We start from the raw sequence: 25,038 nt of genomic DNA on the forward strand, positions 1-25,038 counted from the left end.
CCAGAATGTCTGATGCCTGGGACTCTGTGACCCAGTCAAGTCGTACATACAATTAATCATCACAGTTGGCTCCCTGAACCGTTTCACTTTGTTTCTCAGTTGGGTCAGAACTTTGACAGGGAAGAGCTGTACTTGTGGGGGTCTCCTCAAAGAGAGGTGCCTGGCCTCCCAGACTTTCACAGTCAAAATGGTGCCAACCATTCCAAGGTTACACCTACTTTCTCCTTTTGTTTTGTTGTCAGTCCCTCGTCAAGGTCCATCTTTCTCTTGGACATCTGGTTGACCTGTTGTGTCTCCTAATTTAACAACTTCTACTTCAACTAGCCAGCTTTGATGTCTTCCCCTCCTCCTATGCCCTCTGACCAATCCCTCTCAGGCCTGGCTCCTGAGAATAGCTATTGTTGATTGAAGAATCAGTAAGTGGCAGACATCTTACATAAATCATTTTCTGTAATTCTCACAATAAGCCTATGCCAGATGTATCTATTACTGTCCCTTTTACAGGTGAGGAAATTGAGGCTTAGAAAGACTAAGTAATTTACCCAAAGCCACACAGTTGTAAGCTGGAGCTAGAACTGCCCAGAACCAAGATCCATGTTCTTACCACGTCACCAAGTGTCCTTGATGGGCCTCCAGGGTCGCCAGTCCTGTTTGAACAGGGGCACCTGTGGAGATGCAGAAGAGCACCCGAGAGGAGTCAGAGGCCAGCTTCTGCGTGGCCTCCACCGCCCTCTGTCTAGACTCTGCAAGTTCTGGTTACCCCACCTGCAAAACAGGAAAAATAATCCGACCCGCTTGACTGAGTCCGGTGTTGAAGGAGACGCCCTTTGCGTGAACATGTGTTCTCAGAAGCAGGAGGGGAGGTGCTGAGTGCATGACAGTTTGTGTTGCTTTTGGTTTGCCATTATTGGTCCCCAAAACGGTGCTCAAGGAGGAAATGGTGGAAATCGTGGATATTCTTTCCAATGTGAGCGGAGTGGGGCGGTCGGAGGAGCAAGTGTGGGAATACCAGATGCCTGAAAATAGACATTGTTAATTGCAGGAGTAAACCCGCAGCACTAGGAAAGAGAAACTTCACTGTATGCTTTTCTCTACGGTTTGGAGTTTTAGGTACAAGCACTCGTCCTACACACGGGAAGGCGTCTCTGCAGTAGGCATCTCATGCTGGTGCACGAGAGACGGTGCTTGGAAACTGCAACGAAAGCCGCAGTTCTCACCAGTGGCCACCAGGTGTCAGCGGGTCCCCAGGCTGGTGCCAGGTGGAGCCGGGTCGCCAACAACCCCCTGGGGGCGCCGACCCCGGCCTCCTCCCGGCCTTGGCATTCCGGGCAGCCTGGAGGGACAGCGGTGGGGACCAGTGGCTGTGCCAGCGCCAGCAGCTGGCATGCAGGGCACGGGCGGCAGTGGCCCACACGGGCGGCCTCGGCTGCTTGGGGCGCTGATGAGCAGCGGGGCGGGGCGTCGGGAAAGCGTCCCGATGGAGAAATGCGTCCGAGAGGCGGGTCTGCAGCGGCGGCGCCGGGGGAGGCTGGGAAGGCGGAGGCGGCCGCGGGCGGCGGACGGGCCCCTGGGCGCAGGAGCCACGGTACCTGGAGAGGAGGAGCCCCGACGCCTGGGAGCCACCTGGACCTCGGGCAGGCGGCCTCGCCAGGTGCGTGTGGTACCCTCGCCTGGAAAGTGGCCTTGTCACCGGGAAGGACGTGGACCTCGGCTTGGTCTTGTTCAGGGAGCAACTTCAGTCAGGAGGCGGTTTGTGGCGCACAGGAGAGCAGGGAGCTCCTTGGTCAACGCGAGTGCGCTTCCCAGACGAGGGCGGGCTGAGCCGAGAGGGGAGCAGGCCCTCCTTCCGTTGTGCAGGGGTTTATGTCTGCCAATGGCGTCCCCTCTTCCTGTCCAGCACCTCTCCTTCTCCCAGCTGCTGTGCCAACTGCTCCCTTCCTGCTCCCCAGGGTGTCTGAGCCCATTGCCGTGGCCCTGAGAGCGGGGTGCACATTCTGATGAGTGGGTGGTCTCTCTCTCTCTCTCTCTCTCTCTCCCCCCTAACAACTCACCCCTTTGATTTAGGGCAGGTGTGAGCCTGGAGTCCTGGGCCAGTGAGGCGTCGGTGCCCTAAGTGGGGGCAGCTGTAAGGGGCCTGAGCAGCAGGAGCTGCACCAGGGGCTTTCCAACTGGGGCTGGTCCCTCCTCGTCTTACTCACTCTGTCACCCACCACCCTGTCTGGATGACAGCACCCACCCAGCAGTCGTAGGACAGTCTAGGACTGCAACTTAGCACTGTCCCTCCGCTCGGCGGGTTCCCACAAGGCGAGGCGCACGGCCCAGGATCCCACCCCTGGTGTTGGCCCAGGTGACACGGAAAGTCCCATTCACACAAAGTCTGCCCGTGGGTGTTTTCAGCAGCTGTGTCTACAGTCACCAAAAACTAGAAAAAAAAAGATTCTTTTTTATTTTTATATATACATTTTTTTTATCAGCAGCAGTATATTTTTCCAGGACCATCAGCTCCAAGTGAAGTAGTTGTTTCCAATCTAGTTGTGGAGGGCACAGCTCTCCCATGTGGGGCTCAAACCGGCGACCTTGGTGTTATGAGCACTGCGCTCTAACCAACTGAGCCAGCCGGCTGCCCAACCCAAATATTCTTTAACAGGGAAATGGATGAACAAAATGGACGCATTCCACACGACGGAACCCCGCTCAGCAATGCAAAGAAAAGCAAAAGGCTGATACCTGCAACACGAGTGCCCCTCAAGGCAATACGCCAAGTGCAGGGAGCCTGCAGCACTCCACCTGCACCAGTGCATTGTCATGAGGCTCCATGACGCAAGACCACAGGGCCAGCAGACAACCCCGGGGTGGGGCATTCACCATGAGGGACACAGGGGAGCTCTCGGGGTGACGGGATGTCCCATCCTGACCGTGGGGAGGGCATATGAATGTGTGTGATTGCCAAAACTCACAGCGCACACTACAGAGAATGCCAACTTTTCCGTTGGAGGGAGAGCTGTCTTCCAGTCTGGTTTGTTCCAGCTGGGAGCCTTTTCCTGCTCTGCTCCCCCCATGGACCCTCCCCCTTAGCATGGCTCCCCCCCCTCCCCCCCCCCGTAGGCTCTCCCCTTTTGCCCTGCTGTGCCCCCCACAGACCCTCCCTCAGAGCTTTGCAGGACTCACCTTCCACTGCATTCAAGTTTCTGCTCAGAAGCCACTTCCTGACAGAGGCTGGCTTACTGTTCTACCAAAACCAGCTTCTTCCCCAGCCCCCACAGCTTGGCCCTCACCCCCTCACCCCTCAGCCCCTCACCCCCTCACCCTCACCCCCTCAGCCCCTCAGCCCATCACTCGTCACATGCTGTCCCTTTGTCCTGCCTTTAGCGTCTTCCCAGTACTCAAAACACATGAGCTCATGTTGCAAAGGCCTGTTCTTTGTCTGCTGTCCACCTGCTCTAAAGTGCTGTCCGTGACACTGCACATCCCCTCTAATTCGGCTCTTAGCACACAGTGGGCTTTTAGCACACAGTAGGTGCTCATTAAGTACTGTTTCCCTACACCCTTCCTAAGACAAGGAGGCCATCCCTGCCCCTTAAATGTCCCCCTCTGCCTGACCCTGCACTTTCCCTTCCCGTTAACGTGTCCTTGTTTAACGTCTGTGCCGTGGACTCCACGTGGGCGGGGAACATGGACGCTGTTTCCGCCCTGTGTTATGAGCCTCTGGCTTGTACCTGGCACCAAGGTGGGCTCAGAAAGTATCAGTTGAATGGAAGTTGAGTAAGCAGCTGGGACCAGGCCTGGGGACAGAACCACACAGTCCAGGGCCACTTTCAGGGCGCCGGCAGTGGGAACCAGTTCATCTGGAGACAGGCGGTCCTGTGCACACGAGGACAGGTGCACACGCCTACACGTCTTTCCGAGGGACAGAGCTCAGGGGGAGTAGCACTGTAAAAAAACTAAGCTTCGTGTTTCACGAGATTTGGGTTTAGAAACTAACGGGGAAGATAGCAGAGTTCCCATCCGCCCCACATGCAGCTTCCGCTCTTTCCACATCTGACACCTTTAGCATTTACTGCAGTTAATGGGCCAACGCCGATGTGTTGTAAGGAACGTCCATGCTGGATTCACATGGCTTCACTTTTGCCGCACGTCCTTTCTGGTCCAGAATCTCACCCAGGACCCCACCGTACATTTGGTCGTCGCGTCTCCTCTGGCCTGTGACCGTTTCCCAGACTTTCCTTGTGGTCATGACAGCTTTGCTGAGCCCCCGGCTGGTGTTTGGTAGAACGTCCTTCAGTTGGGATTTGTCTGGCGTTTCCCTTGTGAGTAGACGGGGTTGGGGGTTTGGGGAGGACGACCACGGAAGAAAGTGCGCTTCTTGTCACACCAAAGGGACGTACGATGGCAGGACATCACTGCTAGTGCTGACGCCGGCATCTGGCTGGAGGACTGCTGGTCAGGCTCGTACGCTGTGCGTTCCGTGCTCCCTTTCCATACTGTCCTCGTTGGAAGGATCGGGTCACAGCCACCTGCCACCACCAAGGTGCTTCCAGTTGGGTTAGGAAGTGTGAGGAAGCCCCCGAGTGAGGGGGAAATAGCGCCCTCTCTGGCCAGTGAGGTCTGTGCCCAGCAAGCCCCCTGTTTGGTGAGACCTTGTAGAAGGGAAGGGGGTGCCATGGGTCCCTGGTTGACACCTGTCCTCAGACTTTGGTGACAAACGAGTCATTGGTCTTCTACTAAGTAGAACCTCCTTGTCGGCATGGGGGGAGGGCGGATCTCCATGAGTCGCCTGCTCTGCATTCAGTTTTCCGATTGGAATCACTGAGGCTGAGACTCTCCCTCTGACGGGGAGAGGGTCTGGGGCTATTTAGCCTGAGCAGTGCTGGAAATGTGCCCAATGGGGGCCCAGTGTCACAGGGTGAGGTGCTGGGTGTGGTCATGCTGCCGGGCAGACACCTCGGGACTCAGTGGCAGCAGGTGGTGACCGGCCAGGAGAGGAAGTCCCTGTGGGTGCCCAGGTACAAATGAGCTCAGTAAATATTTGCTGAGTAGAAACCAGTCCCAGCTGCCATGAGGAGTTTAGTTGAAAGTGGCTTGTCTTGTTGGAGAGCATGTGTGACACCCCAGCGCCCGCACAGGCAGCACCGGGACTAGCGTGAGACCACAGGACGCCCACTGTCAGGTGACAGCCCTGTACTTGCACCAGCCTGAGGGTGGGCTCTCCCTCCCCTTCTGTCCCCATCCGGGCGGCTCTCAGGGACCCACAGAGCCCGCCCTCTGCCTGCGGTGGGGGAGGTGGGAGGTGAGGCCTGAGTCAGGGTGGGGAGCGGTTGTGCTGGATGAGAAATGCTGAGACCCGGCCAACAGCCAGCAGCTGAGAGGGGACCTTGTCAGGAGGAAGTCCCACACAAAGGCCAATGTCCCCAGCAGATGACACCAGCAAAGGACCCTGCCCAAGCTGGGCCCAGGCCTGGGCCGGGAGCAGGTTCCCCTCCTGGGGTTTCTCCAGGTTCAAGGGGCCTGTGGTTGGCGTGACTGACAGGAGGCTTGGGACTAAGAGGAGAAGACCTCATGGAAGCCAGACTGGGGACCCCAGGAGCAGTGTGCATGCCCCAGGGGTGAGGGCAGGGGCACCAGCCTCCAGCTTGGGCGGTGACAGTCCCAGCGCAGCTGGGAGACCGGCTGAGACTTGTCAGCCCTCCAGGCTTTGCAGGTCTGGCCATTTGTGACGCACTGAGCACAGGGGAAGTGGCTGTGGTTGGACAAAGTTGGCCTTGGGGACTCAGCGGGGCTGGGCTGTAGCCACAGACAGGCCTTCGTTCCTTTGCCTGGGCCATGAGAAGGAGGTGAGAGGCCACCCTGGGACAGGCCTGGCCGCCCTCCCCCCGCCCCCCCCCACCTCAGTGTGGCTTCCCAAGGCCCAGAGCCCCCTTGAGAGGGACTCATCTGGGAAGACCTTTGGTTTGGAGGTGGGACTCCTGGTTCCAGTGCAGACCCTGCCACATTTGGCTCCCAGGCCTTGGGGCTTCCTGGGTGACCTGTCTGGAGCCCCAGTTCCCCCTGTGAAGTGGGAAGGTGACCCTAATGATGGCGGCTGCCTGTCACAGTGCCTGAAAGTGCTTTTAGACTGGACAGTGCGGGGTGTGAGGTGCTGGGGAAGAGTTAGCTTTGCAGCCACACAGGACAGAGGAATGTGGGAAAGATCAGCTCTCTGGGGATTCGAAAAGTCCCTGGTTTTCTGCCAGCAAACACTTTGTCTGGCGCTTCCCCCACTGGAGCTTTTTAGGGGTTCTCTCTAGGCGCCACCTCTCCAAACCCCAAACAAATATCTTCTGAGCCAAACCGTTCTCACACAGGGCACTCAAGAGAGGTGTGGGGACATGGGGACAGGGACGATGAGATGCCCCCTGCACCTGAGAGTCAGTGTGGACAAAGGAACGTCCAGCCTAAGGAAACGGCCTCCGAAAGTTCATTTGAGCCAGTGACCTCAATTTTCCGAATCAAAATCTCAACAGGTTAAGAAAACGCTCCTGGGAGTGGCCGTTTTACAATTTATTTCGCACATTAGAATCCAAGGAGGAGACTGAGGGGTTACATGGAATCCCTGGGGTAGATCAGGGAGGAGGGAGAAGCAAAGGGGGCGGGGATCTCTGGGATTGGATGAAAAGTAAAAGGGAGAGACACACAGTTCTTTCCCATCGTGGCTGCAGAACACGTGATAACATACAGCACATGGAGATGGCATGTGGGGGACAGGATAACAGCGAGGGCTCGGTGGTCTGTGGGCTGGTGCTGGTGCTGGCGGTTTCACCCTGATGGGTCTGGAAAAGGAGATTACTCTGTCCTTTCAAAGGTCTGTTATCCTAGGTGCAGAAAGGCAATAGTGTCACTTAGGGAAGACTGACCTTTGTCAGGAAGCTACAGGCCTAGGGTGTGACCACCTTTGAGTTGGGAACTTTTGTGCTCCGACCCTCCTGTGTGGTTACTCTGGGCTCTGGGTTTGTGGGGCCCACAGAGCACATCCCCTTGAGCTTGTCGGGTTCCTTCTGTGGCCCCTTTCTGTCCACAAGGGTGAGCTGCCGGATTATGACTCCGTGTCAGGGCTTCTGACCATGGACTTTTGGAGCACTTTCCCCATTTCTGGGGATGGGGGGTAGGTGGGGGTCAGCCTGTGTTGAATATTCTCTTGTCTGGGGAGCTGCAGAGCAGTTTAGGGGGCGCACAGGCTGGCTCAGGGGTCCTACTTGAGGCCGCCCAGGAGGATGGAAGAGCAGCTGTGATGTTGGGGTCCAGACCCTGATCCCAGCTGCTGGGTGACCTTCTGCACGTCCTACCTCCCTTAGGACTCAGTTTCCACATCCATAATGGGCTTCGCATGCAGGGCGCTGAGTGCCTTGTGGGCGTGGCTGTGTGGCTAGTGCTATCGGCCCAGTCTTGGGGGGTGGAGTGGCAGTGGCACTGCCTGCTTAGGAAGACTGGGGAGCAAGCCATCGGATGACGAGGGGCGTCCAGTTTGCGGTGGGGGGGAGGCCAGGGCCGGACCCTCAGTCACAGGCCGTGCCAGGTGTGGCCACCTCTCTGTCCCCTCCCCGTGACAGCAGCAGCAGGGCTGGCACAGGCTCCGGGGAAATGGCTGTGAGGCAGCTCCTGGGGCTGGCTTAGCCCATGTTGGGGGCCCAAGAAAACCACGTTCGTCAGCAACAGGCCAGCGCCAGTGTTGTCACAGGGATGTGGGGACTCCACACGTCCCACGATGGCCTTTGTTCTCGCTCACAGCTTCTTACTTAGGCAACTGACAGTTGAAGTCCGTGGGAATCAAGGAGAATTCCACTCATTCAGTAGTGAACTGACAGACCAGCTAGCACAAGGACAGGCCTGGACAGCCCTGGTGGTGACAGCTGACCACAGGCTGACACTGGGGGGCGGGGCTGCCTGGGCACAGCTGTCCACCCGGGGAGTGGGGAGGAGTTTCCAGTGAAGCAGGGGTGGCGGTGTGAGGCCACCGGGTGACACAGGGCCTGTCCCTACAGCACCAGGCACATCAGAGGGGTGGGTTATACGTGTCCTGCTATGATTTATGCGGATACCGTGAGGATCCTAGTGGCTTACTCTGAACTGCCATCGGACAACGAGTGCCTGCCCCGCCTGTGGTCGGCTTTCCTCCCAGTCTGCTGTTCTCATCTTTCCTCTGCAGCTGGACAGCCTGGTGGTGCCCCGTGATGGGGGCCTGCTGCGAAGACCCCCACCTCCGCTGGGCCTCCCGGCTCCTGGGACTGGCCGGCTTCCTCCTGGGTGAGTGGCGGGCTCCCTGGGAGGGGGCCCTGGGGCAGAGCCGGCAGGCAGGGTCCCCTTTCCTTCTGTGATGTCTTTGAGAACAAAATGAAGAACTGACGCTTACAATTTAGCAAGTGAGTCCCCCGGGTGAACAGAAGAACAAATGGCCTTGGGTGGCGACGAGGCTGGGGACCTGAGCTGGGGTGGCCTTGGCTGTACCGAGGGAAACTTTCCCAGTCAGGAGAGGCTGTTTCTGCAATAACAGGGCAGCCAGGGGGAGCCTGCAGGGAGGATGAAGACCCAGAGTCTGGCTCCTGGGGTGGAGGGGCCCAGGGCCCCCGCCTGGACCTCACAGGGGACCTGACCACCTCTGCAGCCGTCCTGTGGCGCAGACCCCGTCTCACACTAGGACCCCTGTCTGAGCTGCAGGGGCAACCTCGCGCTTGGGGGATTCTTGGGCCGGATCAGGACACAGACACCATGTAGTTCTAATTTTGTAAAGGGAACAGCAGCCCTCGAAATCTCAGGGAGTCTGTACATTCACCAGGCGTGAGAGTATGGGGAGAGTATGGGGAGGAAGGAAGCAGGAGCAGGCCTACAGGAGCTCCAGGAGGAGTGTACCGGGAGGAGAGAAAGCAGGCAGAGGCAGGGCAGACAAAGGGTTAAGAAAAAGGAGAATCGAAAGAAAAGCCTGACCAGGTCTGTATCACTTCTGTAACTATTGAAGGTTGTATGTTTACATACAGAGAAAGGAAATAAAATCGAATGAGAAAAAAGAAGACCTAATGATCTATAAATTCTGGAGAAGGCTGCAAGGCTTTATTGTTTTGCATGAATGCAAATTATGAAATGTAATGGATGAAAGAGCTTTTGTAAACAGGATGTCTCTCTTTGCTAGGCATTCGGTCAATTTCTATCAACAGTAAAATGCAGGCATTCTCTTCTCTTTGATTTTATTAACTGAAGAAATATGTTAAATTACAAGGAGTTTTCTCTGTAGTTCCTGAGGTTGGAAGATTATGAGGGAGGGAGAGAAGGAGGGAGGGAAGGGAGAGAAAGAGAGAGAGAAAGAGAGAGAGAAAGAGAGAGAGAGAGAAAGAGAGAGATTTATGTTGATTTTCCAGTTCCTACATTTTATATTATTTATGCGAGTTTTTACGCAAACTTGATTACCACTGCCCCCACCCAGCTTTGTTTTCTTCATCTTCAGGATTACATTTTTTGGTGGTGTCTTTCTCCTACGCTTCCTCACAGCTCGGGCCACCACCCTTCCTGCAGCCTGAGGCTGAGCCCCTCTGTCCTAGTTCCCTCCTTTCCAGCAAATGGGGGTCTAGCTGGGCTGCTGCGTAGCCCTCAGCTGGCCAGACGTCCCCACCCTGCTAACCGCTCTAGGTACTTGCTTCCCCTTTCCCAGGAGAGAGGATATGAAATCTGCGGGTGGAGGGGGGGGACTGGCACCACAAATTGGGGACTCCTGCTGCCTGTGCCGCTCAGCCAATAGGCCGACAGGAGCTGACCATAGAATAGGCATTTATTGTCAGAGCACCGGTGGTCTGAGAGGGCAGCGGGTTAACACCTCCAAATTCTCAGACCGGCTTCGGGGTATTTAAGGGAAATCCTGGGCGTTCCTCTAAAGGCTGTGTGGTGGTTCTGGAGTCTGCATGGAGCCTTCTCTCTGGCCACATGGTTCTCTGGTGGCGTCAGCAGCCCAGGAACAATGATGGGAAAAGCCTGGAAGGAATGCTAGACCACAGAAACTGTGATCAATGGGCATAAGGGTACAGTCATAAGTCTCAGGGTAATTTTCTAAAGCAGGGAACTGGGACGGGACATTCCGAGCTCAAGTTGTAGTGGATGATCTATTCTTAAGCTACAGGCCAAGGAAAGGTGAGGTGGGGTCCAACCAGGCCTCTTCTATGGGGGTCACAGTGGGGCCCTGCTTCACAGGGAGGATGAGACTCCAGGACCTGCTGGCATGCTGGGGACCAGGTGACAGTGCTGGGACGAACTAGGAGGGAGGGGTCCCAGGGGGCAGGGAAAGGGAGGAGCGCTGGTGGGCAGGTCCCTGCAGGGGAGAGACCCTGGGCTGGGAGATGGGAGCCCAAGGGCCCCGGGTCAGGCTGTGCCCTATGGGACCCCATTTAGGGGGAAGGTGACCCCCAGGTGGCCTCCTCTGTGACCCCACTAAGGTCCCCCCAACTGTGACATTCTGAATTATGGCTCCGCCCAGACAGGACTCTCCTGTGGGTCTTCAGGGTCTCCTCTCTGTCTCTTCCTGTCCTGTCTTATCCCTGTGTCGCGACAGAAGCTGATAGCTGGTGAGCCTGTATAGGGCGCCCTCAGGAGAAGACCCCTACTGCCCTGCGGTCATTTCGTCAGACCCTCACGGGCAGCGGGACTCCTCTCCTGGCCTCCTGCACGTGCCCTCTGTTGTCTCTGCCTCTGCTCCTGAGTGGGGCCTTGGCACGGAGTCCGCTGACCACCTGCTGGCCGACACCCTGTCTGCCCCACAGTGTGGGCAGTGTGGTCTGTGCACCCCCCTCAGGGACCTGGCCACAGCTGTGCGTGTCAGAAACCGCTGACCACTTTGGCCAGAGTGTCCAGTTCCTCTAGTTTAGCAGGAAATACCAGCTCTTCCTTCCTGTTCCCCAGGTCCAGACCCTCTTAGCAGTGCTTGGGGCAAAAAGACAACTGTTGTTTTGGGGACATTTACTGGTGAAAATCTCTTAGGAAGGTGCCACATAGAGACTGGAAGTCATATTCCCTCTTTGGAACAAAACCTCATTGACATAGTTGCACCAAAATAGCCTTTTCAACATTCACTTAACTCGGACTGTGTTGGTTGTGATGGAGAATAGAGGTCTTTCAAACTACTTTTATTTTGCCTGTTAGTTAATAAGGGACCAGCAGGGTGTGACAGTCAGCTCAAAGCAAGTGTCAAAGCCACCCTTTCTAGGCCATCAGGAGTCTGTGATGTCCTGTGTTCACGCGGGTTTCCAAAATTTGTGGCCACAGCACAAGTCTGGATGGTCCACATCTTAACTGCACTTACCTGAGGGAGGAGACACACTTCAGACTCTTTTGAATAAACTCCATAGCCCCTTAATAGTTTTAGACGAGCACACAATACCTGTACAATTACCAGCAACCCCTGAAGAAATGGGGAAGACGCCACACCAAACAGAGTGGATAATACCAGTCTTTTCAGCCCGCGCTTGGATGCCCTGGACCCGTCCTTCCTCCATCCTCACATTTCTCCCTGGCAGCATACATGCAGGTACCTCCCTGGTGACACGGGGATGACAGTGGCTGTTGACACAGCTGCTGTTGACACAGCGATGAATTTGCTTTTCACCTCAGGGCTTTGGTAAACAGGAAGGTCCCGCTGGACTTGGCTTATTTGAGGTACCTATCAGGTGGCTCCCACGGGTGTGTGACTCTGTGAAGCCTGTCCCTGCACCCAGGAGGAGACCCCTGAGACGGCCAGTGGTGGAGAGGAAAGGGCTGCACACTGGGACCTGGGACTGTCTGGTTCTGATCCCAGGGACACTTGGGCAAGAATAATCGTCCTAAGAAGGCGAGCAGCTCACATTGACGGAACAATTATGGAACATGTGCTGAGTGCGCTCCTCTTCTTAAGTCCTATCGATAATTATGTCAGGTGACATTGTGATCATTTTTGTTTCACGGACGAGAAAGCTGAAGGTGGGAGGCTCAGTAACTACTCAGGTCCACAGGGCCAGGAAACGAGGCCCTGGCTCAACGCGAGCCTCTGACGCTGAAGCCCAGGCTCTGACTGTCACACAAGGTACCTAGACTCACGCCTGAGTCATTTCCAGTGGATCCAAGACGTGAACACAGTCACTGAGCCATGAAAGGGCTCATCTTCTTGAAATATGTCTAAGTCCCATTGACTAATAGGAAAAGAAAACAGGGGCAGAGGAGATATGCAGACGTTCAGGTGACAGAAAAGAGCTTACAAAATGGCAATAACAGCAAATGATGGATTTCATTTATATGAGAAATGCACGTTTCAATTACAGTGACATAGAATTTTCCCTTATCAATGAGGCAAAAGGACCAAAAGCTTGATCATTGGAGGGAAATCTCAACATTGTCGGTAAAGTGTAGGTAAGAACAGCCTCTGGAGGGCAATTTGGCGGAATCTGTGACACGTTCAGATGCACACGCCGTCCCCCATTGGCCCCACCCATGACCTAGCCTCATGAACACACCCACATGTGCAGAGACTCACATTCCAGGCTGCTCACTGCAGCGTTGTTGGCAGTGGCAGGAAACAAGCTAAGTGTCCCTCAAAGGGGACACCAGCGGGGCACATGGAACAGTGTGCGGCTGCTAAACGAGATCCCTCCATGTGTACAGACGCAGAGTGGGCTCCCACAGAGGTGACTACGAGGGAAGTCAGAGTGTAGAGGGCGCGTGTGGCGTGTGTCCTCGTGTGTACAGGTACACGCGTGTGCTAGTACACGCCTGCCTTTCCTCCAATGGACACGCAGGAATGGTGTCTGCCAGTGGGAAAGGGAAGGACCTCGATGGGTCATCTGAAGGTCATTAGACACTTGCTCTTGGACAGCTGCTGAAATGCAGAGACTGGAAAGCATGTTTGGGGGTTGGGGGTCGGGGATCATACCTCTTGCTCCAGGCAGGGAAAGCATTCAACTCCAACAGACCCAAGATTCCACGGCAGGTAGACTCTACCAGAGTAATGTGGTAACAGCCGAGCACCTCCTGCTGAATGTCTCTCCTGTGGACCATTCCCTCTAACCCTGCAGGAGCCCCGTCACCACCACATTCCTCATCCCCACGGTCCTTATGTGGAGACGCCAGGCTTAGACAGCTTAGGACCTGCTGAAGAGCACTCAGCCAGGAATGGCTGCCGGCCCCCAGGTGGGTCTCACGCCAGCACTTATACCTCAAGTGATTTGCTGGCCAAGAGCCAACCCTGCCTCCTGGAAGCCCTCACAGGTCACCGTGTGCCCCAGGGCGCCGCCTTCTCAGAGGTCTCATGGCCACCACAAGATTCCACTGACTCGGGGGCTTAGGCAGCAGAAGTTTATTGTCTCACAGTCTGGAAGCTGAGACGTCCCAAATCCAGGTTTGGGTCCATGGGGTTCTGGTGAGAGATGGACTGAGTGTTGTGTCCTGGGACCTGCCGGGCCATTGCATTGTGTCCTGGACCTACTGGGCCATGGTTGTGTCCTGGGACCTGCCATGGGACAGCATGGGACAGACACTCCCTGCTCGGCCATCACATTGTTTCCTGGGAGCTGCTGGGCCTTGCTGATGTGTCCCTCTCTTGTTCACAGTGACCCAGTGGCACTGTGGCACCCATCCCTTATCTGTCAGCCTTCTGTGCGCCGTGTAGGGGAGTCCTTCCTGCATGTCAGGGTGGGTGAGCGTCTGCTCCAAACCTCTTCCTGCCCTGGGTGCCTGAGGGACGTGTGGCAGGAAGGGACTGCGGAGGGGCTGTTAGGAGCTGGCAGGAAGCTGATGAGTGAAGACCTGTAACTCTCCTGGTCAGCCGGAGACAGGAACAGATTGACCACAGCCCCCTCTATCCAACCCCCAACCGCGCCTGCCCCTGCTCCCCACCCCCTGCAGGCCCTGAAGGCGCTGGCCTTGGATTCCCCACATTGTCAGTCCAGGGCCCCAGTCCTGTGAGGGGAGCTGAAGAGATGAGGACATACCTGATTAAGATAGTGGTTAAATGAATACAGGCAGATGCCTGAAATACTTGGCCACGTGAACACTGGCATGAGCTGTGCTCAGCCCAGGAGAGCCAGGAAGGGCAGGTGAGCAGGAGGCAGGCTGATACCAGGAGGACTCCCTGGTTTGCAGGGACAGCTGTGTCCCCAGCAGGCAGTGGTCTCCCAGGTGGCCCCTGACCTGCTGAAGAAAACAGATTGTCCTTCCTTTCAGGATGAGGTCATTGGGTACGTCCCCCGGTCCTGTCCTGTCCTCCCCGGGTCCCCAGGAAGGACAGAGGCTCTCAGGCATCTGGGGAGGAAGGGGACTGACGGGGAATTGCTGTCTTGGTGGCAGGGACAGTGGCACTCACCAGACGATCCTTTGCTCCCACACGTTCTCTAGTCCCTGGCAGTTACCCAGGGCCCTGTCACTAGTGTGGCCACAAAGCGTGAGCAGGGATGACACTACCTCTGAAGTGATGAGTGAAACTACATGTGGTGCTCCTGGTCCCCTGACATCTGTGGGGCGAGAGCTGGTGACAACACTGTGGGTTGCCTGGGGCACAGCTGCCAGGTGGTGGAGCCTCCACCCTGGTGCCAGGACCCCGCCCTCCCTGGGTCATGGGACACATGATGTGGGACAGACACTCCCTGTTCTAAGACCCCCAGGTGTTGTCATGGTGACCACAGCTCCTCCCAGCCCTTCCTGACCACTAAGCTACCTAGAAAGAAAGAGAACCAGCTTTGATATTGTCCCGGTTATTCCTGCTGTGGGCGCTGCTACCCAACTTTAGTGCCTGAAAACGCCACCATGTGCAGTGTCACGGGTTCTGTGAGGCAGGACCCAGGCTGTTCTGCAGGCTCCTCTGGCTCAGGGTCCCTCAGACGAAAATCCAGAATTAGGCTGGGGATCCAGGGTCACAGGGAGGGGTCTGCTGCCAGCTCCCTCACGGATGCCGGTGGCATGCACACCTGGGGCTGCTGGCCCAGGGCACTGCTCAGCCCCTGAGGTGGCCCGAGTCCGCCCTCAGCTCCTTGGCATGAGGAGGTCTGCACAGGGCAGCTGGCTCATCAGTGTGGGCAGGAGGGTGGAGGAGAGGAGAGTGCAGGACGGACGGACAGACGAACAGACCAGCAGGTGGGCCCAGTGCTGTGCGACCCTGATCTCCATGGGACAGCCATCACCTTTGCTACACTCCACTCCTTAGAAGCCAGTCACCAGGTACAGACACACCCCAGGGGAGGGGGTCACACAGTGTGACCATGAGAGAGGACGGAGCCACTCTAGAAGGTGCCTCGTACAGATGCGCGTTTTACTGATGACATATGTTCTGGGCGCCACGGTCCACGAGCTCATTTCTGTCACCTGTCGGTGTGAGGCAGGTAAGGGTCTACAGGGCTACAGGTGAGCAAGTGGCCTGCTCGGGGCAGCACCCGCTGCAGCAGGACTGGTTTCTGAATGTTCGCTTTCATTGCACCAGGCTGACTCCCAACACTCCAGAGGGAGCCCAGGTGGATTTCCCCGGAAGACGAATGGTGTGGTCGTCTCCTTCATCCTCACGTCTCCTTTTCCGATGCTCTAGGCGTCTGCAGCGCTGGGCCCGTGAGTCCTGGAGGTGCGGATTCTAGAGCCCACGTCTCTCTGGAGAGGGTCCAAGGAGGCTCCGTGTGGTTCAATGTGACTCGGGAGGTGGAAGGAGACCCAGAAGCTCAGCTGGAGGAGATCGTGTGGGGCTTTGGCCCCGAAACCACCTACAGACTCATTCTGCGAGTGCACAGCAGTGGGGACCCACTAACCTGGGTCAGCCTCCAGGACAAGTACAAGCACAGGGTCTGTGTGCCCAGCATGACGTCCCTGCTCATTCAGAACCTGACCCGTGAGGACAGTGGGCAGTACCGGGCTCGAGCCACCTTCACCAGAGGAAGGGAATTTACCCAGGTGTTCCAGCTGTCTGTCTACGGTACGTGCCACCTCCCGCCATCCCAGGGCCATCTCCTTTTCTGGTCCCTACAAGTGTCACATAGCCCTCCTTGGGGACTCCTTCCGGACCCAGGCCTTCAGTCTCTCTTTGCTCCCGTGATTCAGGGTGAGTGGCCTCAGGACAAGTGCAGAGCAGACCTGACCTCACACCTGGGGTGCAGTCACTGCAGTGTTGGGGACAGAGAACAGAACAGGGGTGGGGGGAGGGGCATTATCCCCGCAGCACTTCTGCCTCTAGAGGAATCAGTTCAGCCATACTTCACTGGGTGCTGGTTTTCTGTGCTGCTGTCACAGGTACGACGGCTCTGTGCTTAGATCCAAAGACTCATTATCTCACTGGCAGTAGTGACATCACAACTGAGCGGGAGGCAGGGAGGTGGCCGGGCTGCTGCCCTTCTGTGGGCTATGGGGAGCAAACCCTGCCCTTCCCACGTCCCAGTGGCACCCGCGTCCCTGGCATGGGGATGGCACCGGCCCCCGTCTTCCAGGCCAGCAGTCTGGCTCTCGTCCTTCTCACGTGCGTCCCTCTGAACCCTCACCTTCCATTTCCAGTTTGAAGGATCTTGTGCTTTCTGGGTCCTATCCAGACATCAGACAATCTCCTTATTGTCCTGCAGTTGGTTAGCAATGGTCATTCTGTTCCCTTAATTCTCCCTTGCGTGTCACGAACATGCTCACAGGATTTGACACTTACCACGCGGACGTCGTGGGGGCCGCTGCTGGGCCCAGCACAGTCTGCAAACCCAGGTGTAGGCAGGTGCTCCCTGCCCCGCCAGCTCTCACCTGCACCTGCCCAGCCTCACTCACTGACACCCACACATCCAGCTCAGAAAGCCTCCGGGCACCCCAGGGAGACTTCACACTGCCACACCTCTTAGGCTCATCCAGCCACTTCTTCTTTCCCTAGAGAACCTCCCTCATAGGGCATATCCTGCTGCAGCCAGTGCTTTTGCAGCTTTAAGTCCCCATATGACTGTCACTTGGCTTCCTGTGTGGACCTCAAGTTCAGTGGCGTGTCCTAACCACGCTCACAGCTCTCCTTCCTCGTCACCACCACTGCCTTTCCCGCAAATGTCTCTTGCGAGAGCACTGCCCTTTCCCTGGGCTCCCAGAGCTGGCGGCTTCCTCTCTGCCGTGGGCCGAGCCTTCCCCTGGGACCTCAGCAGGAGATGCACAGCTCAGCCCTGGCCTGAGCCATTCCTCCTGTGCCACACTCTGCACCTCCCAGGAGACACCCCAACTTGTGGAAACAGTGGGCTTTCGGTAGGTGGGGTCCAGGCTTTGTTTTCTTGTAGGAGAGTTTTAAGACTGGCTCAGTCTGGTGGAACGACATCGGGCCTCAGCCCACGGTTCCCCCCTTATGAGCGCTTGCTGCGTGTTTTGGCCAATTCTGTTTTGCCTGGAAAATGCTCTCACCCCCGAAAGCGGGAGGACGCCAGCACTCGTGAGACTGGGGGAGAACTGCACTGTGAAGGGCCCCCACCTGAGCCTTCCTTCTCCCCCATACTCCCTGCAGAGCCGGTGCCCCGCCCCCTGATACAGGCCAAGTCACTGTCCCTCACAGCAGACTGGTGCAACGTCACCCTGGAGTGCAGAGCCGAGGGGGCCTCGGAGGACCTGAATGTGACCTGGTGGCACAGTGACCGCCCCAGGAAGTGGCAGCACAGAGGGACCCTGGATCCAGACCCCAGCACCTGGCCCCTGGCCATGAGCCTGCCCCTGGAGCAGCCCAACACCAGCCTCACCTGTGGGATCAGCAACCAGGTGGATCTGCAAACGGCCACCACCACCCTGGGGGACGTCTGTGCCCATCGTGAGTACATGCGCCGGGGAAGGTGCAGGTGGCACTGCGGTCCTGCAGGCTCACAGCTCCCCTCCCACCTGGTCACACAGACAGAGCGCTGGGAGTCTCACCCCATTGTTCCTGCACTTAAATGTCTCGCCTCCCGCCCTCCTCCCCACACGGGCCCTGCTGACCTGGAGGGAGCCGTCCTCCCAGACCCGCCGTCATCCAGAGCAGAGTAATGCACACAGGAAGTGGATCGTGTCATCTTCGGTGTCGCCTATGGGATTTGTTCTCCAGGGGCTCCCTGTGGGATTTCGGGGTGGGCCGCCCCACCCCCATTCTGACCTCAGTCACACCCTGCACACCTCAGGATTCCCGAAGGCATCTTGCTATTCAGGCTGTGACCTGGGGACAGTCGGTGCCTCTACTGTCTGCTGTCCCTCATGAAACTTAATTTCTTGATGTATTTTATTGACTGATGTCCCTCAGGCACTGCTGACTTGTGATCATGTGACCCACGTTGTCACACAGGGCCCCTCACTGGGTTTCGAGCTCGGCTCTTAATGAGATTGAACAAAGGGCTCCTGGTTCTCCTTTGCCCAGGGCCCTGCGGCTGCCGTCCTGTCCTGCACTCAGGCGTCACCTCCTTCAAGGGGCCGTCATGCCCCACACTGGGTGACAGTGCCCTGTGTGTGGAGGCGTCTCCTTTGGAGCCCGGACGCCTTGTCCCCCTGGCTCCCTGTGCCAAGAGGGCTCTGGCCGAGTTGGCTCACAGTCGGGGTTTCACTGAATGACTGACTCACCTGTGTGCCCTGTGCAGCCGCACCTCTCGAACCCATCCTCCACCTGCTGGGGGGTCTGATATGTCAGCCTCGCGTAAAACCCATCACCCTCTCCTCACACCTCATCTCTGTCCCAGGTGCATTTCCACCCTCAGGGTGACCCACAGGACCCCCGATCGTCCCTGTCCCCTCCCTGTGCTGCCTGCCCCACGGTGCTGGCGACTCCCAGGGGCTGCCTGTCTCCAGGGCACCCACTTCTTGCAGGGCTGTGCCCACCCAGAGTGTCTGGGAAACTCCTACTCCCTCCTGACTCAGGTTACCCATCACCTCGTGTGGCATTTTCTGCTCTCCGTCTGGGTGACGAGCTCCGTGGGGCCCACACCATCCCTTGTCATCTCTCTGTTCCTGCCATGCTCCTCCCTCCTCGGCCTCTGAACCAGGACCTGCAGCCTTCTCCACCTGCTCTCTCTCTTCCTCCCCTTGGCAATGGGTACCTCACGTTGTCTCTTGCCTTAACCTTCTTCACTCTCTCCCTGTGAGGGAAACAGATTCACAGGGACAGCACACTGGTCGCCACATGGCAGGCATTGCAGGTGCTGTCATGGTCGTACTGCTGACTGTGGGAGCCGGACTCTACTTTTGGAAGAAACGCAGGAAGAAGGAGGAGACGGAGGCTGGAACAGGCACGTTGCACATCTCCTTCAGGCCCAACCCCTCCCCTCCACATGGAGTCCATTGTCCCTTTGTCCCTTTGTCCCTTTCGCCCTGCACAGGGGGGTGGTGTGGCCGTGGCCTTGGCTTTTACCCAGTGGGGGGTGTGCAGTGTTCTAAGGCTCAGAGTTGAGCTTTATTTTGTATGTGACTCAGGTGCCGGACTGGAGGATGGCCATCGGGTCCATGAGGATGACATCTGCTATGCAGAGCTGAGCCAGCAAGAGTCTCAGGAGGGAGGGGACAAGGTGAGAGTGGAGCTGTGCCACCTGGACCCCAGGTCCCTGTGTCCCCCATGGGCTTGTGAAGCCCAGTCATCTGCCCTTTCTGGCTCCTCTGCCCCCTTAACTCCTCCTGGCAAGTCGACTCACTAAGTGAGAGAGTTTACAGCGGGACCAGTGTCGTCCTGGGCCCTGGGGAGAGTCTTCCCAGGCATGTCAGCAGCACTGCTTCCACCCAGGCCCCTCGGGGCCCCTAGGCTGCTCCAGGTACCCCCTGTCTTACCCTCCTAGGGCGTCCATGAGCCACCTCTGGAAGGAAAGGTACCTGTCACTACTATCTACAGTGAGGTCCACAGGCCAGGACAGGCCGCGAAGGTCATTTAAGTGGGAGAAGCAGGAGAAGGCAGCGCTCCCAGGATGCCTCCATTCCCAGCAGGACAACTGCGCACACGTCCTCTCCCAGCTCTGCTCCAGCTCCCGCGACTCTGACCTTTGTGCCCTAGCTCCCTGGTCACACACGGCCGATGGCACGTGTGGCACTTTTTCTGTTGGGAGAAACGGGATCTCTGGGGATGTGGGCACCCCACTGCTAGGTGGGCCATCGTCACTGTGTTATCACCACAGAAACAGCACAGAGAGAGGGGGTGCCTGGCTTGCTCTCGTGCTTCCTGCCTCCTCTGTCCTCGGTCACCACCACATTTCCTGGGTCTTCTACTCATGGGCCATGCCGCCGCTGCTCCGGTGGTTCTGCACGTCCACGAGGCCCAACCACCCGCCGTCAGAGGTACTGATGTATGGCTCTCCCAGGGGTCCTCCTGCGTTGTGCAGAGGATTCTTTGTTGGGCGATGGGTGTCCCAGTGACTGACTGTGGCTTCACGGGGAGAGACAAAGACTCAGGCTGTCACACTGCTGATTCTGCTTTTCCTGTAAGAGGAAGGTCTTCCATCAAAGGATACTGACTTCCGGTGCAGAGGGGCATGACACCAGGGTGGTCCCTGGCTCTGAACAGGCAGAACCTGTGCTAGGAGAGCGGCTCTAAACCGAATCACTGTGAGATTCGATCAGAATAGTTGCACACTTCCCACCTTGGACCCCAGCACCTCCTGGCTGAGTAGGAAAGTACATTCAGATTCGATGAATTGGTCCCCTTGAGAAGAGGGCCAGAGCCAGAAAGGACCATGAGGTCACATGACCATTAAAGGTGTCCCAGAGTGAAATGCTCTGCCCCCTCATGAGAAAAATGAGGGAGGGAGATATTACACAGGACAGAGGAGCTTTGGGCCACAGTAAATGTTGTGATTTGTCTTCTTTCCCATCTATGGAGTGAATTTGGAAGAAGCTACCAAAATTTTCCGAGATGATGTAATGAAATGGACAAAATGTATTCACCAGAATTCCAAAGAGGCTGAGACGGGCAGACAGGCATGAGGAAAACATGAGATAAGCAACTGGAGTTGAGAGGCTTTACTTCTGCTCTGAGGGGGGCGTCACTTGTCAGAAGTGGGATCTGAAAGGACACTGAGGGGACTGCCAACCAGATGGGCGACGCTGTGCCCTGTGAGCCTTCTTATGACAACGTCCAGAGGGGCAGTGAGCTTATTTATGTTCAGCTCAAGTGGCTCATTTCAAGGGAATGCAAATGGTCTGAATCATCGGAAACTTTGCGTGGAGTGGGGAGCCTGTGAGGACAGAGGCTCAAAAGTTACTGGAGACAAGACGGCTCTGGGTCACACAGGCTGTAAGGGTCAGCCTCAGGTGAACTCTGATGAGCTGCCATCTGAGTTCCCTAAGGATGAGCACCCCGAGAAACACGGGACGGGGGTGGGGGGTCCCTGTCGTGTTCCTGACTGACAGGGCGCCCTTGCCCAGTGCTGCGCCGTGGGTTTCTACATGGGGTGAAGCTCAAACTCAGCTGCGTATTTAAGCGGGAGGAGTGTGCAACGCCACGGGTCAACCAGGACTTCAGCGGGAATGGGGCTGACTCTTCTCAGCCATGTCCACTCCTCCCCTCACAGGACAAACCCCAGACAGCCCCGCGTGACCAGTTGCCATATATGGGAACTGAATCAGCAGCTTCCCAGAATCATAAACAGCCCCTCACCCAGCCCTCAGGGCTGATCAGCAGGCATCTCCCTTGGCCTCTCCTTCCTCGTTTGTATTTTACGGGGTCCAGAAGAAAATTAAACTGCTTCCCCAAACGGTGTCACAGAACATGTCTGTCTTGACTTAATCAGCTTTTATGCATGTGGGGTCCTGAGCTCCACCTGAAAGCCAAGTCTTGTCTGGGGCAGTTGTGATGGGGCCGAGAAAGGGCACGGATGGGAGAGAAACGGAGGTCTTTTTCTTGGACAACTTGTATTTGTCAAGCCAGCAAGTTAATTTGTTAAAGGTGGTCAAATTCACGAATTATCATGGGAAAGGAAATGAAACAAGAAAGCATTTTTCCTATCATACTGACAGTCAAGATAACAGTGACCCGTATTGGCAAGACTGTGAGAAAACGGGAACTCCCGTGCACTGTCAGTGGGAATGTAAACATGCACAGCCATTTGGGGGGCAATTTGTCAGTATATAAATGTACAATTCACGTTGATCTTGAAATTCTACTTTTAGGAATTGATCTTAACAGGAGGAAAGCCGTATATTTGCTCAAAGAAACATGTTAAAGGGTGTTATGGCTGAAACTGCTAGTTTCCTACCCATTCTCTATCCTCTTCCTCCCAACTGTGTGTTTGGTGGTAGAGAGGAACCTGCTAAAAACTGACATTTCCCAGACTCCCTTGTAGGACAAGGAGGGCCAATGAAATGTAAGCAGAAGTCATTGGGTGGGACTTGAGGGAAAGCTGTCTCACCCGTCTCCTCCTTTCTTCTTTCTGTTGTCTGGAACGTGGTCATGATGGCTAGCATTCCAGCAGCCAAGGTCACATTTCAGTGACCTTGACAATGGGAGCAACATACAAGGACCAGAAAAATACAAGGAGTCTGGGACCCTGACACTTCACAGAATCACCATTTTTTTCTCTGCAGTTCTCCCCTACAAATGTTTTCTGGACACGAGACAAACAAGCTCATAATTTGCTCAGGTCTCCATGGTTAGAGCTCTCTTGTTAGCAGCAAAGTGTGTTTCTAATAGTCACAGATTCTATCGTAACATTCCTTTAAAATGAAGGAACAATGTAGAGCCTAAGTGTCCCTGGCTTCCACTTTCCTGGAATTTTCCAGATCCAATTCAGTCTCAGTATGTGAGAATCCTTCATTAAACCTCTTCTTTTTTCTTAAAGAAACTTGAGCGTGAGCCCATTTTAGCACGTTCCTCTCAAGCTGCTGGAGAACCAAACTTGTAATGCAAATATTTTCAGATTTCTGGAAAATAAGACAAGGAGTATACAAGATTTAACAGCTAAAAACTATATAGAAGCCCAAATGATATGTTTTAAAAAACTGGAAAGTTGTAGAGAGAGAGAGAAAAGTAATGTTCAATTCTCAGTGAATATAGGAAAGGAAATATATAGCATTCTACTTGTAACATCTATAATTAGTGGAAAAAAGTGTTCAAACTCTTTTTTATCAATTTATAGGAAGGCACTAGTAAAATTAAAAACAAGGTGTTTACCTTCAAAATCATTCGGCGATAGAGAGGACAAAGAAATAGATTCAATGTTCTAGAAACTTTTCATGGCAGGGTTACAAAAAATAAAAGATTTTAAGCTGGCAATCCCACCATAGGTATATTTACTAATTTGTGATTGTGCATTTTAAAGTGTATTCCACTCATTAAAATATATAGAAATATGAGATATTTGTATCCACGATAATGAACAATACTTGAGTAAGTTCACGATGGCTTCATACAACCCTAGCCAATAATAATCCCTGAAGACAATGTGCGTTTGCAGTAAGAGTTATTATTAACATTAGAGGAAGCAAGGGCATGTTTCATGTGGTCTTGAATTGTTTTGGTGACTTTGAGTTTTTTAATTCAAATATTCAAGCTAGGGATGTTTGAAGAGCTTACACCAGTATGTGGTGTGTTCCATCTATGGACGTTGGAGGCGATCTTTGTCAACAACTCTGCCCCGCTGGGCTGGTTAGTTCAGTGCTATCCATGCCCCCTGACAGCAAGCATCTGACCTTGACCTTGCAAGTAAGAGCACCATCCTGAACCCGCCGGGACCTCACGCTTTCTCCTGGGGTCGTTCCCTCACACGTGACCATCTGACAAATACACCAAGCCGGGGCACCAGGGAAATCCTGCTATAGTTAGGGGGGTTTTTCCTTTCTTATGAATAAAAATATAGACAGACATTCTTCTATTTTCTTCTGAGACCACAATGGATCACCTCACATAACACCCTTTGGAGACCACGACTTTCTCTAAAAGATAGCTTTTTTTTTCACGTGATTTTGAAATGCACAGAAAAACGTACCCAGAGGAACTATACAAAAATGCTTATGACTGATTGAAAATAAGCAGAGGACTTTCTAAAGAAGATATTCAGATGGCCGACAGGTACATGAAAGGTGCCCTAATCATCACTGAAATGCCAATCAAAACCACCTGGGTGACCCAGCAGTTCTTCCTCGGTATTCATCCGAAGGAACGGAAATCTCCATCTCAAAGAGACATCTTCACTCCCATGTTCATTGCACATTATTTACAATAGCAGCATGTGGAAGCAACCTAAGGCTCCATTGACAAGTGACTGGATAAAGAAAATGCATAGATATATAGAGAGGGTGCCAAAAATATATACATACGCATTTTAAGAAAGGAAAAGCCTGTATTAAAATTGTAGTACTCAATATATGGTCACTTTTGACTTCTGCAATGACAAGAGGTGCTCAAAGTGATTATCATCAGGGGCTAGACACTTCTGATTACCGCGAGCTTCTGCTTGAGCATAGAGAACATCTGTTAAAATGTGTATACGCTTTTTTGGCACCCTCTGTATACCGTATTCAGATATGTGTATATATCGGCCATAACTAAGAAGAGTATCTTGTCTTTTGTGACAACATGGATGGATCTTGAGAGTCTTACGCTAAGTGGAATAAATCAGACAGAGAAACACAAATATACGTCCTCACATATGTGGAATCTACAAAAGCTTGAAGTCATAGGCGTAGAGAGTAGAAGGCCGGTCGCGGGGCCGGGGTGCGGGAAATGGGGAGATGCTGGTCAGAGGGCACAAAGTTCCACGGAGAAGACGAGTAAGTTCTGGGGACCTACGGATCGCACAGCGACTGTGATTAACATACTCACTGTATTATGTACTTGAAAGTTATAAGACAGTAGATCTGAAATGTTATCACACACGCCAAAAACCATGGTCCCTGCGGGAGGGGATGGAGGTGTTAGCCATCTTTACTGTGGTGGTCACGATGCACTACATCCACGGGTCAAATCACGTGGTACACCTTAAACTTGCACGTGTCGCAGGTCAGTAAAGCTGGGGGGAGGGGCAGAAACCACGTTCATTGTAGTTAGCTCGGCAGGTGTGACAGCAAGTGATTTTTAGCCGTCAGCTGTCACACCTCACGATTTTCCATGTCCTCCAAGTTTTATGTGACCCCCTTGGAGTGTTCTTA

General features: G+C 54.8%; 1 protein-coding gene across 1 annotated transcript; it reads left to right on the forward strand.

The window, feature by feature from the left end:
* The first annotated feature begins 1,466 nt into the window (after nt 1-1,466).
* LOC308487768 (SLAM family member 9-like) lies at nt 1,467-24,509 on the forward strand. Its single transcript, XM_081026435.1, has 7 exons — nt 1,467-1,651; nt 8,180-8,277; nt 15,551-15,928; nt 17,465-17,761; nt 19,065-19,199; nt 19,384-19,475; nt 19,740-24,509. The coding sequence occupies exons 2-7, from the start codon at nt 8,205-8,207 to the stop codon at nt 19,830-19,832; spliced, it is 1,068 nt and encodes a 355-aa protein (XP_080882561.1). The 5' UTR covers nt 1,467-1,651; nt 8,180-8,204; the 3' UTR covers nt 19,833-24,509.
* Nucleotides 24,510-25,038: the final 529 nt, after the last annotated feature.

This window comes from Rhinolophus hipposideros, assembly GCF_964194185.1.
Source record: "Rhinolophus hipposideros genome assembly, chromosome: 19".
Taxonomy (NCBI): domain Eukaryota; kingdom Metazoa; phylum Chordata; class Mammalia; order Chiroptera; family Rhinolophidae; genus Rhinolophus; species Rhinolophus hipposideros.